The 12,873-nt window shown below is 38.9% G+C and overlaps 1 protein-coding gene across 1 annotated transcript; it reads right to left on the bottom strand.

Annotated features, from left to right (window-relative positions):
* Positions 1-3,463: 3,463 nt before the first annotated feature.
* On the bottom strand, positions 3,464-6,502 carry tmem141 (transmembrane protein 141). Its single transcript, XM_033646476.2, has 5 exons — positions 6,341-6,502; positions 6,070-6,136; positions 4,949-5,032; positions 4,733-4,843; positions 3,464-4,514 (listed from the first exon to the last, which is right to left on the bottom strand). Exons 1-5 carry the CDS (start codon positions 6,392-6,394, stop codon positions 4,453-4,455), a joined length of 378 nt encoding a protein of 125 aa, XP_033502367.1. The 5' UTR covers positions 6,395-6,502; the 3' UTR covers positions 3,464-4,452.
* Between the last annotated feature and the right edge of the window lie 6,371 nt (positions 6,503-12,873).

Here is a 12,873-nt window from a genome sequence, read left to right as displayed (position 1 = left end):
CGGATTTTACAGCAAAATCCCAGTTCAAAGTGTTAATTCTACAGCAGCATACTGCTAGATCACAGTAACTTGATGTACTGTTAAGCTACCATCAAGAGACAAGGATGACTCTTTATAATCCATCTAAACAAAGAGTCAATTGTGTTTCCTCCTCCTTCCAAAGATCCTATCATCGTGCATCAGTTTCGATGTGATGTAATGTAATGTATATCAAAGTTTTCTCTCAGCCTGGCTGGAAAGCTGCATTCACCCTGCTCCGCATCCCTGCACACAACATGCATCCAACTTCCACAAAGTCAAAACACATCACACCCATTTCTGGCACTTCAGGGACACTTGTTCTGCTTCTCCTCCTTCAGCGATGAGTCACATAGGAGAAACTCTCTGTCCCTGCACAGACCCATGTTTATCTTTGACCTGCCCAGACATGAGCTGCCATCCCATCATCATCTCCAAAACCTTTAGCACTGATTAGTGTTAAGATGCTGTCACACTCTCACAAAGGACTCCCTGTAATTTCCCAACTGCCTCGTAGGTGTTATTCTGTTATCTTACCTGTCAGACCAGGTATTGAATCACATGTTTCCCTATCACCAAATGTTCTGTACATTTTTCTGTATGAGAGAAGAGGCCACACAATCAATAAATGCCCTCACAGCAAACATATGTGTTCCCCCTCGCTCTGACAGTCAATCACACACCAGTTGTTCTTGTCAACACATCAATTTGTGGCAATTGACTTTGACTCGGGGCTGTAGAGGAGGGCAAAATAGAGCACATGTTCAAATACATAGTGTTTCAGAGTATAGATTTAGATCTATGGTGATTAGCCTCACCCAATGTGGGGCTACGATTTTTTTAAAAAAAGAAGCTTGAAATATTTTTGTTTTGGGGCTTTTTTAGGACTTGCATCTCAGGCTTGCCTGTTACATAACCTAAGGAAGACAGAAACTGTAAGAAAGAGGAGAACACTCACTGTCCAGTCGCAGCCCGGCTCAGTGTGATCATTCGACTCACAGGGTCAGACAACTGAGGGCTCACTCCTGCTCTCCTCATCTCTCTTTCTCATGTCACGCACATGTACCGCTGCCAAACACTCACACACACTTCAGAAACCGTGCCAGTGGTCGCAGAGCGTGCCAAAAGGCCAGTCCATACCACTGTTTGTTTGAGTTATTGGACATGTACAGATCCTCGGCTCCACTGGACAGCCAGTGCTCTCATGTAACACGCTTGCACACACACACACACACACACACACACACACACACACTCACTTCTCCCTCACTCATTATCTCCTGTTTGCTCTCTGTTTCTCTTGAGTCCCTTTAGCAGTATCAGTGTGCATGTGACAAATGATTTGAAAGCTTATTCAGTTCATGGAGCCTGCTTTTTTTTTGGATGGAGATAGACACTGAAAAGGAATTCAAAACCTTCATATCTCAGAGGTGTTAAATCAGATTTGAATTACAGTGGGAGGACGAGAGCGAGGGGAAGCGAGAGTGGGGGAGGATTCAGCCTGCACAAAGATGGAGAGGGAAAAAAAAAGGAACATTAAAATCTTATCTTCCGTCATTCAGATTGCCTCTATTGGGAGACGTTTTTCTTTTACACACACTGTAAAAATGTTTCCCGCTGATATGAGCTTGTGGTTTTAGCTCTCAGAATGTCTTTGGATTGTTTTCCATTAATCAAAAGCTGGACTTTGGACGCTGCATTCACTGGAAGCGTTAAAGCTTGAAAGACTCCATTGTTTCAATGACCTGCACTGCATGGTGCAGAATTAACGTCATTAGCACCTTATTACACAAACTACTTTAGCTGTGCATATAAACTGGAGGCCCAAGAAAAGCAGAATGTAATGATAGGCACATTTTCCTTGTTTTATGAACACAAAATTAGTCTGTATCGACAGCCTAAATGTTATTAGAGATTTCTACACTTTTATGTACAATTTTAAAATGAAAGATCTCATGAAAATGCCCTAAGAGCCATTTTCAACCTTCCAAACTTGGCCTCTAGTCAACATTCAACCATGTGAAATCATAATTTTGCATGTCTCTGTGTTTTTTATATGATATGGAAATGGAATCTGAGTACTTTCCATGGCAGGATCAGCTTTATCTCCCCCTGTGTATGGTACATGTCTATGAAGCAGTGTGTGGCTCATATCACTTTTTAAAATCTCTGTTTAGTAATTTTCAGTGTTGTTATACTTGGGATTGGTCCCTAGACCACTTTTTAAAGGTCTCAGTTTTATCAATCAATCACATTTTAACAAAGTTTTGTCTCAGTCTTGGACAACAAGAGAGTCGGAAATTTTATTTTAAGACCGGTCAAGAAGACCTCAACTGCAGGGATATTATAAATTTCCTGAGTAAAAAAGGAGTGCTGATTACCTTGGTTAGAAAACCCTTTTTTAGTTATCATTTTGAGGTTAATTCTTTGTAGATTCACATGCATATATTTGTGTGTACAGGTACGTATATGTGTAATATGTATGTATGTGAGTAATGTTTACGTGTGTGTATGGTTGGATGTGTATAATTATGTCCATGGAGGGTGTATGCATGGGTAGCTGTGTGTCTTCTCATGCTGTATGATGAATCTTCATCCATGTGTGCATTTATGTTGGGTAAAACCTACTCTCCAGGCAATTTTGTTTTGCAGTGTTAATTGCCTGCTCACTGTTGGTAAGGGCAATAATTTAAAGAAAAAAAGCAGTGGTGAAAAATGATGGTTATGTTGATTTCAGCTCCTTAGTGTCTGTATTTGTTTGCTCACAAAGGGAATTTCCCATACATAAAATCACCTCTGCAATGCCTTTTGGATATTTTATCAAGACACTTCTCATGGTACACTCATACATACACACACAGTATGATGAAGAAGAATCTTCATTTGTTTTCTGTAGGTGTTTTTATGAAAATGTGGATCGTTCAGATTAATTTGAGGAGCACCAATTGTTTGCACGTAACACATTTTATGGTGTCATGCAATGTGGGACTTGCACTGGTCTGGTCTGGTCTTGGTCTTGACAATACTTGTTATTTTCAACACCCTTCTATGCAATTCCAATAAAGCATCATGACATGTCAATACAAGCCAAATCACCAGCTGCACTTCTGTTTTCATGGTGTAGTGTCCTATTTTCCCCTCTAGCTCTGTTAAAAGCATGAACATGTGGGTGTTTGTGTGTATGTGGATGAGGGGAGGATGAATTAGTGTGGTGTCTTTAAACTCTATATGTCAGCATTACTAACAAATTACATGATAATTCATTCAACTGACACTTTTGTCCAAAGCAACTTGCAGTAAGTCAAGTCAAACTCAAAAGAAATCAGAACCAGATGTCTAAATATACAGCATATGTAGTATAAAGTATGTTGGCAATATGTTCTGTATTCTTTTTTTAAAATAACTTTTTACTTCTGAATAACAAAAAAATAAACATGATAAAGGCTGGGTATGTGAATCTTTTTATGTCTTCATAAAGCAAATTCATGAGTAAAATAATCAGAAGGCAGCTTTCAGCAGGATGGAGATAGACTCTCACAGGAGAACACGTTTACTTCTGACTAAATCCAGTGACTATTTGCAATGGCATCTACATGTTTTGTCCCATTTTTTCATATTCAAACCCACTGCTCATGTGCACTCTAAATTAGCACCTAACCTCAAATAATTTATTTATGCACAGATGCAAAATTGACATAAATCCAAACAGGATTAATATTTAGTCATCCTGACATTGCAGGGTTCATTACAGCATCGCTGAACTGAATACTGATGAATGAACATGCAGTGATTAAAGCAACAACAGTAAATGATTTCATGTGGATTACACTGCTGCCCAGAGCATTTTATTAAATAGCTACGAATGCTGATCTCTTTAAAAAGATAAATAAATCATATCAGTTATTGTTGTCCAAAGCATATGATTAAAACTGTCATAGCCAGTTAGATAGCTTGAAAACAGAGACTGGTCATGTACCACTTTGGTTCACTCACCAATGAGTACAACATACAGCTTTGCTGATCCCATGAGGTATACAGTGACAACTAGTGGCTGGTTTTGGTAGTGCCGCATTAATTCTGTTGCATGTCAAACAAACACATCCAAAAAATAATACCGGATCACAAGCTTAACATGGGATTCCTCCTAAAAACCCCGACTAATAACTGACCTCTGATTTGGGAAACTCATCTGTTTATCCACACAGTAATGCTGTTATGAAATTCAAAAGCTCCACAAACTCTGAAACTGGAAAAAAATGGCACTTCATTTATGTGGTGCAAAAATGGAGGTGGAAAAAAAAAACTGGGATGCAATTAAACAGTGTGAACTATCTCACGACCAGCACCATCCCAGCTTGTCTGAATATCTCCACCAGGGTACATTTTCTGAAAATGTGTAGTTATATACAGTAGATACACAATTCATTTAAAACTTCACTCCATCACATCGCCATATTTTGTCTTCTCAGGTCCCTTTGGTACCTCTGGTTGAGACACTGAAAGACAAACAGACAGATGGACAGCATTAAAATCTGTCTTCATTCGGTTCATCATGACTGAGGAACAGAGCTGACATTGATAAATCTGCTCCATAAAACTTTTGCTTTCTATTTAAAGATGATAGAAGACAGTTGCTGCCACATACACATCCACATTACATAATTTTGAGCCATGAGGGGTGGCGAGCAGGTCTGCAGCCGCACACTGGACTCACCCTGCGGTGGCGATCTGTCTGGAACTTTGCCTGTTTCCAGCAGCAACCAGAGATCTGAGCATTTCTGCGTTTCCCAGCGAGTCACTGCATAGCTTCCCACTGAGGATGCCACTGAGAGACAATAAGGAGGCAAGGTTAAAGAGAGTAGAGAGGTAAGGTGGGGGGGAAGTATGAGTGACTTAACAGTCTATGTTAAGTTCATGTTTTATTTCTCACCTATTGAAATGAGCAGGTTCCATTGAAGAGGATAAGGCAGCCTCTTCTGAAGAAGTTTCTGAATGGCAAATAAACCACCAGCACCTGTAAAAGCAACACAGGACACATGTCATGGGCACATCTAAGGAGCAACAATGATAAACATAAACATTTCTGTGACTTATTCCATATCAATAACACTCATTTTTATTTTTTCACAGGTTTTGTAACATTATCGTCCTCTTGCACCTACACTTTTTGTTTCGCTTTTCCATCTCCGGGTCCAACTAGGATCAAAACTTTGTCTATTATGGTTTGGATTTAAGCTGCAGGCTTTACTCTTTTCATCTGTACAAATTTCCAATACCCATGCACCTGCATGTGATGTGTGCACAGTCCTAGAAGTTTTTCAGGATGAAATTGGTGTACATGTCCATAATTTCCAGATTGCAGCTAAAGATCCTGCAGTGGAAAATAGGATTATAGCAGCAATGACAGTATCCGCCAACAATAACCAGTGTCAGGATATTGCAGTAAACAGCAATATGGACAAAAACACAAACATTTCCATGTCCTAATGTCCTTCTTCCAATGTCAATAAACTTTAAATAGTATAATACCTGCTAAGGGTACGATATGTGAAATCACAGATGTCTGAAGTTCATCATGTTACACTTCACTGTAATAGGCCAAACTCACATTTTCAGCTGGCTGTCTTGTGTATTTTCATAGATCGTTTACAAATAATGTATGTACTATAAAACTGTCATCACTCTGTGAGTTCAGTGTGCACCAAACACACTGCTTTATTGGTACCAGAAACATTTGCAAAATACAGCTCCCTCCTGTGGTTAACACTGGTCAAAATAATATTGTGTCTGCAATTTTATTGGTCTCCTTCACTTCTTCTTACTTAGTATTTGTCTACAGACGCGAAGGAATTTAGCTCTGTAAAATTACCTCATAGATTCATTAGTTCAGTTACTTACTTAAAAGCACTGAAAGAGAGAGTGTAAAAATAGATATAAGTCCAATATCTTTGTTATTTTATAATGTATGACAATTCATTGATGTTGATAGAATAAATAAAAAGACAAGAAAGTGTATTTTGCTGTGTGGAAATATTACATATCATCACTCACCAAGTATAAAGGTCCCAGTCCCCTTCATGAAGGCATGAGACTGACAGGCAGCATAACTCTGTAAACCCTGAAAGACAAAATGAGAAAACAAACCACAACAGCTTTACCTACATGATTTACCCTGTATAAACAATTAAACATGTCTATCCAATTTCCATCACATTGCAAAGGTTACAATGTGTGCAGCAGCTCATTCATTTGAATGTCAGTGTCCTCCAGAGATCAGCAGGATGCAGAGATGAGGAACAAAAGTTAAAAACAAAGAACCCACCGGGTGTTTTGCTGCCAGAGCGTCGTCCACTTTGGTGAGACCGAGGTTTACCATTTTGTTGGCTGTTGTGAAGCTTAAACTTTAAGTTTTAAATGGAAAATAACATTAGCTCATGGTGAGACTGCTGTGTACATAACTCAGCTGTTATAAAACTTCCGTGCTGTGAGCCAAGAGAGGCAGAGAGAAGAAGACACAGACGTTTGTATAGAACAGTAGCGACACCTAATGGAGAGGAGGTGGTACTGCAGGCGTACGCCAAAGAAAAGTTGATTTGGAAAGGGAACAAAACACAAAAATATTAACATTACTGAACAAAAAGAGAGATTGTTCTGCTTAGATTTTCAGAGAAATCTCACATAAAAGAAATAAGATAATAACAATTGAAATCAAAAAGATCAACGAGGCTAAAAGTGCAAGGAATTAATTATGAAACACATCAGTATAAAATAGACAAGACAATATTATAAAAATATTTTAATAGTCTGTATCGACTGCTGGTAACAGTCAAACAAATGCTACAAAAGACACACACACAGAGAGGGTTATAATATATACATTTAATTAGTTTGGCTCTTTGAATAAAGCTTAAGTTCATGAAAATTCAGTGCACTAACTCTCAAAGTGATTTTTATTTTTTTTAAATTTCACATTTTGTATTAAATTTTGTCTTAAAGCCAACAAAATAAAGGTATACTCATGAAACTTGTAGGGATCCAATGGCTAACGCTAAAATTAAGTTGTTAACCAAGGAAAACCTCAAGGAGAGAATCGAATGATTTTGAAATTGCAATAAGCCTATCTCGCTCATCCTTGGCCATTAAACAAGGATACTTATTTTTTGGTTGCTATACCAGCAAAAAAATGTAAACTGTTACCTACCACAGCATTAATTTTAGGACCCCGTAAACAGATTAACACATCAAGTCATCATAGTAGCCTGTCTTTGTGTCTGTTACATGCCAAGTGTGACCTCAGGCCTGCCACAACAGCACAGTCTGCTAAACCCAGCGACCCCTCTGTTGACCTTTGACACCACGGTGACCTCAGTGAGGGGATGAGATTGCTGGAGGCTGGAGATGAGCGGGAAGAAGAAGAAGAGGCAGATGGAGAAAATCCAACTGTTGCTGAGACACAAGCTATAACACAGAGGCTTAAGTTACCAGACATCTGTTACTTGTTACACAGCAGAAAGAATAGATATTTGTCCAGGACAGCCAGGAACTGCTTAGCTTAGTCTGACATATAGACTGGAGGTAGGGGGGAAACAAAAACAGCATGTTAATAAGTTATTTTAAGAGTTACTTGAAGGTGGATTTTGTTAGCTTTGGGCAGAGCCAGGCTATCTGTTTCTTTCTTTTTCCAGCCTTTGTGTCTGTAGCTTCATGTACAGGTAGGCTATGAAAGTCTTATCACGAAAAAAATATGCTTATTCACTTTCTTGCCAAAAGATTGAACTATTAGGCTATTTTAAGGGTATATTAATACCATAAATAGCTGTGACTTTTTAAGACTAATATTGGAAAATTGCCTCTTAATGTGCATGATTAACTTTTTTTCATAACATATGAATTCAGGGTGTATTTGGGATCCTTGCATCTGGTGATGAAATTATCAAAGTATTCTACTGTCAGTACAAACTATCACACAGTTTTTGTGATTAGTTTAGACAACTACTAATATTTTTAACATCACAATCATCAACAATTCATAATTAATCTGGTAAGTAAGTTGCCAAAATGCATAAAAGGCATCAAAATAGAGCTTGTTCTTTTAAAAATCCCCCCACAGAGGTCTGGGCTAAGTCTCCAATGTCCTCAAATCTTAGACACACCCCTGTTTGTGATTAATGATCATGGGAATGCAGTGTTCCTCCTGAAGACGTTTTCAAACACTGTGAATCTGAGAATATGAGAAACACAAGCATAGACTCAACTGCAACTGACCTCTACAGAGGGAGGGGACACGAGAAAAGAGACGACCAGAGAAACTATGTAGGCTCGTATTTTTATACACAGAGGAGACTTGGCATTAATCACAGCTTCTCAGATGTTGAAAGAATGCACTCTGCATTTGGCTATTTAATGAGACTGGAAAATGGAAAGGAAAATCATATACATGGGGGAAATGGGAGAAGAGAGGTGTAGCATGTGTTTCCTCAGCCTCAAACTTTTTTGTTAACAGCAACTGTGTGACATTTTGGGAAATATGCTTCTTCGCTTTCAAATTGAAGCACTAGTAGTGAAAGTAGTAGGTATCGATTTTCTCAGATCTTTATCCCACTTGAAAGCAAATATGTGTATTTTTCAGAATGTAAGAACTATTCCTTTAAGTGGAAAAAGTTATGGCAGCTATGCTAATTAACCAAAGCAAGTTTGGAAATTATGGACAGAGGGCAAATGCCAGAGATGACTTAAGAAAGGTATGTTTCTGAATGGGTCTGATGTAAGCTTCTTTGTTGTCAAGGTTAGTGTCGATGAACTGCAGGAACACTGAATCTTCCTCCTACGTGGCTTCCTGTGTGGACGCTGGAGTGGTGCACATAATCCTGCAGACTGAGAGAAAACCAGATAATCTTTGATTTATTACATAAGTGATAAATAAGGATAAACAGGTACATATGTAGCTAGTTGACACAATAACATTCTTTAACTTTATTCAAGTCAGAACCTCATACTCACCCTTTAGTACACAATGAATGGCTCAGGTGGTAGACAAAGAAAGAAGAACTGGTTAGTAAGTTAAACTATAGTATTTGAATAACTAATATAATATGTATGAATGGGTGTAGGTATGTAGCTGTACTTATATCCTACTCTTGTTTTCATCCACAGTGAATGGCAGCAGCTCAGGTAGTGGAGGAGAAAAAGATAAATAATGTAGATAAGGACAGATAATATATTATTTATCAAATCAATGATATGAGATGGAGAAACAAATTTACAAAATAACATATATTATTTTGTCAGTCTTTGCAATTTTGTTTTTTCTAAGTGATTTTCTTTTTAAGTCAGAAGCTCATACTCACCTTTTTTAGTCCACAGTGAACAGCAGCAGCTCAGGTGGGTGAGTAAGCACTAGAACAATAAATATTTTTTGGCGAGATGGACAAATGATCTTTGAATCATTAATAAGTGATATTATATGAACAAGTAGGCCAGTTACACAGCGGTATACATTACATGGTGTATTCTGGTCTATATATCTTTGTCCCTACATTGGTGTAAACCAAGTGTCAGTCTCAGAGGCTGAAAAATGAAGTCAATGCAGAAGTCCCAGAAACTGCAGTTCAGCGAATGGCCACTTGAGGCCTGCTCCAAAACAAAGTAAATTCCCAAAGACTCCCATGTTACAATGTCCAGCTTAACAGCAGAAATAAACATGTTTACAGCCAGCCTCCTTCATGACAATTAAACGAGGGTGAATCTTTTAATAATTCACCCATTTACATTTTACAAAGGCTTACAGTTACGCATGTTTAAGTGACAGTTCTGTCTGCAAGGCATAGCTGCAGTCCTTGAGCCAGACCCACTCCTTGCTCCTCTACAGCTCCAACCTCTTGTCCAAATATGGTCATTTCTGGCTCCAAAAAACAAGATGGCAATGGCCAAATTGCTGAACCCAAGGCTTCAAAGCATGAGTCCACTAACCAATGGGTGACGTCCCATGCGTGTTGTATTATTTAACGTGTGCATTGGTACCTTCATGAGGATGATAAGGAGCATCTTTGGAAATCAAAAGTTTTTTGGTCTACGGTGCTACCTTGATGATGTCTTGGTGTTTGCTCTCTCTGAAGAGTAAGCCCTTCAACATCTTGAAATATTGTTTTCCAAGATTGCCTGCACATAACCTGAAGCTGTCGGCCTCCAAGCATTACTTCCTTGACAGTCAGTGCTGAAGGTGTTGCCACAGATCCTGACAATGTAGCAGCCTGTACCAGACTGATTGAGGCTGATCTGATGAAAGACACTCATCTGAGCAAATGAGTAAAAACCTTTCCTGTTTTGTAGCTAGGGATTTCACAAGGACTATTGAAGAGGTTAGAAATACTTTTGGAGTGCCCCAGGGTTCTCTCCTCAGGTCCTTTGTCTTTTTTAATTTACATTAATGACTCGGCGATTGACATACAAAAATCTTCTCTTTAATTCATTCACATGATGATTCAAATCTTCAGAATGAAAAAAGACTTTAAAATATCAACAGTGTGTAAATGAGGAAATGCATTGAACATGACACTAAATCTTATTCTTAGTCTTTGCCTGTTTTTAGGACACAGATAAAAAGGTTACTCATTACATCTTGAACTTTGAACTTTATGTACAACCAGCAGAAGCATCTTGCCACATCTGCTTATACCTTTATTCCCTTTTCTTTCATTTTGTATTGTTTTTAGTAAGTAATAATATAATTTCTTTATTGGTTTAAAGGGGAACTACACCTATTTTCAAAATTTCTACACATTGTTTCTATGGTCCCAAGACAGTCCAAACACATTAGTAAACACAAACAACTCTACCAAATCCCAAACTTAGAGTGCTAAAACTAAAAAAATAAGGAAAGGAACATTCTTTGGGTCCACAATATCAGGCTCTGAGTCACTGTCTGCAGAGCAGCTCCAGACTTTATACTTGATGACATCACAAGTTTGAGACTAAAGCCTGATTTATGGTCCTGTGGCTTACCTACGACGTACCTACGTCGTTGCCATGACGCCGTCGTGAACCCTCGAACTTCTCCGCCACTCCATTTCGTCGCAGTGCAATTCACCGCCAGAGCGGTAGGAGGCTGCGTTCCTTTCCTGAATGGTTATCGTCGTCTCTAGTTGATTCTTTGTTTAGCTTCCGGCTTTTCCGGTCACAGAGAAATGAACGCGGAGCACGGACAGACGGCTCCATCCGTATCGGTCCGTATCCGTATTGAACGTTGAGCATAAATAGGCCTTAATACTGCAACATCTACATCGCAACAGAAGATGTTTAAAGATGGCGGGGATGGCGCAATCTGGAAATACGGAACCAGAAATGCGTTGTTACCAAGCAAACCAATCACAGCCCTCTCGGTCTGCACTGGGTCTGCGTCACCTCGACGTGTAGTTACATTTTTGGGGAGGTGCACATCAGGCTACGCCGGGGGCTACGGCGAGCCTTCTGCGTAGCCACGTACCCTATGACGTAGTGACATCGTTGATTTAACGCAGGACCATAAATCGGGCTTAAGGCTACTTCTCTGGTTTCTGGCTTTGAGAGACAGTTGCTCAAGTTCATAAATATTGATTGAACTTTCCTAGACCATGGAAATAACATATTGGAATTCTTAAAGAAGGTGTTTTTCCCCTTTAAATAGTGCTCTAATAGTAATCTTTTGAATAACTAAACTAAACTAAACTTAAAACATTTGGCATGACATTAAAAGATGTCTTACCTACAAAGTAAATGATCCATCGCCTGACTCTGGTCAGGAGGTGCTCCAACACAGGGGGTCCATTAGAAGCCATTTTCAGCAGGTATGTTTGGCTGTAGTTTTCCTCTTTAGGTTTTTCTTCAGCTCAGTTCTCAGTTTGTCTTCTAGAATTTTTTTCCAAGCAGTCAGGTATTCAAGATTTTAACTTTCCAGCACACAGGTTTAGAAAGTCAACTTCTGTCAATTTCAAGTGCAAATGAGGAGTTTAAAGGGTGTGCAACTCGAACGTCACCTGGATCAAACGTTCTGTTTCTATGACTTTTACTGGCGCACGTGCATGCGAACGAGATTATACAGTAAATGGATTGTTGGATTTATGTGTGCACAGATTAGTGATGTGAATCATCCTCTGTCGCCTCATCAGAAACTCCTGCAGCACCTGATGTGTCTTGCTATATAATGATGAGCATGCACAGCCAGGGTGCTGCAATTCACAACATCTTTAAGGCAAGAAGTTGTACTCAGCATGTGCAAATTATTGTCTGTATTTCCAAAAACAGAGAAAATGTTCAAACCGTTTAATTTAATCACAAAATATTAATATCCAGAAATAATTCAGTAGTCAAATAAACAAGTAGAATCAAAGTAACATTAAATTGTATCTGACAGGATTACCAAATAACACAGATCCAATAGTCAGCTGCTGTTCTGCAGTAATTGCAATAAACAGTTATCTGATCATTGGATAAAAAGTGCTTTGTACAGTTGGCAGCAGCGCCCTACATTCATATTTGGACATGTCCATTTCCTCTATCTTATATCTGCCTGTTCGTGTGTGTCTCTCTCACCTGGTGTGAGGTGCATTTTGCATTTTATTTGGAAAATAGAATTCCTTCAGTCTTTATTGTTCACAAGGTTTTTTTTACCAGGTGCCAAATTATCCCCTGAGGTACAAACAGACCTACTGATTTAAACCAGTAAAAACACAGTTTTTCCGACACTGCTTGTTATGGAAGGGCTGCTAACTATGGTGGTCACAAAAACGCAAATGGCCCTATCTAGAGCCTGTGTGTATTTTGTCCATTCTGGGCTACTGTGGAAACATGGCAGTTCAACATGGCGGACTCCGTAGACTA

Source organism: Epinephelus lanceolatus, chromosome 19, assembly GCF_041903045.1.
Source record: "Epinephelus lanceolatus isolate andai-2023 chromosome 19, ASM4190304v1, whole genome shotgun sequence".
Taxonomy (NCBI): domain Eukaryota; kingdom Metazoa; phylum Chordata; class Actinopteri; order Perciformes; family Serranidae; genus Epinephelus; species Epinephelus lanceolatus.
This window is presented reverse-complemented; position numbering and strand designations above follow the sequence as displayed.

Excerpts from the sequence above, each read along its gene's own strand:
- tmem141 (XM_033646476.2), bottom strand. The coding sequence starts at position 6,394 with ATGGTAAACCTCGGTCTCACCAAAGTGGACGACGCTCTGGCAGCAAAA. Across the intron at positions 5,033-6,069 it reads GACTGGGACCTTTATACTTG|GTGCTGGTGGTTTATTTGCC; the intron begins GTGAGTGATGAT and ends TTGCTTTTACAG. Across the intron at positions 4,844-4,948 it reads GAACCTGCTCATTTCAATAG|TGGCATCCTCAGTGGGAAGC; the intron begins GTGAGAAATAAA and ends ATTGTCTCTCAG.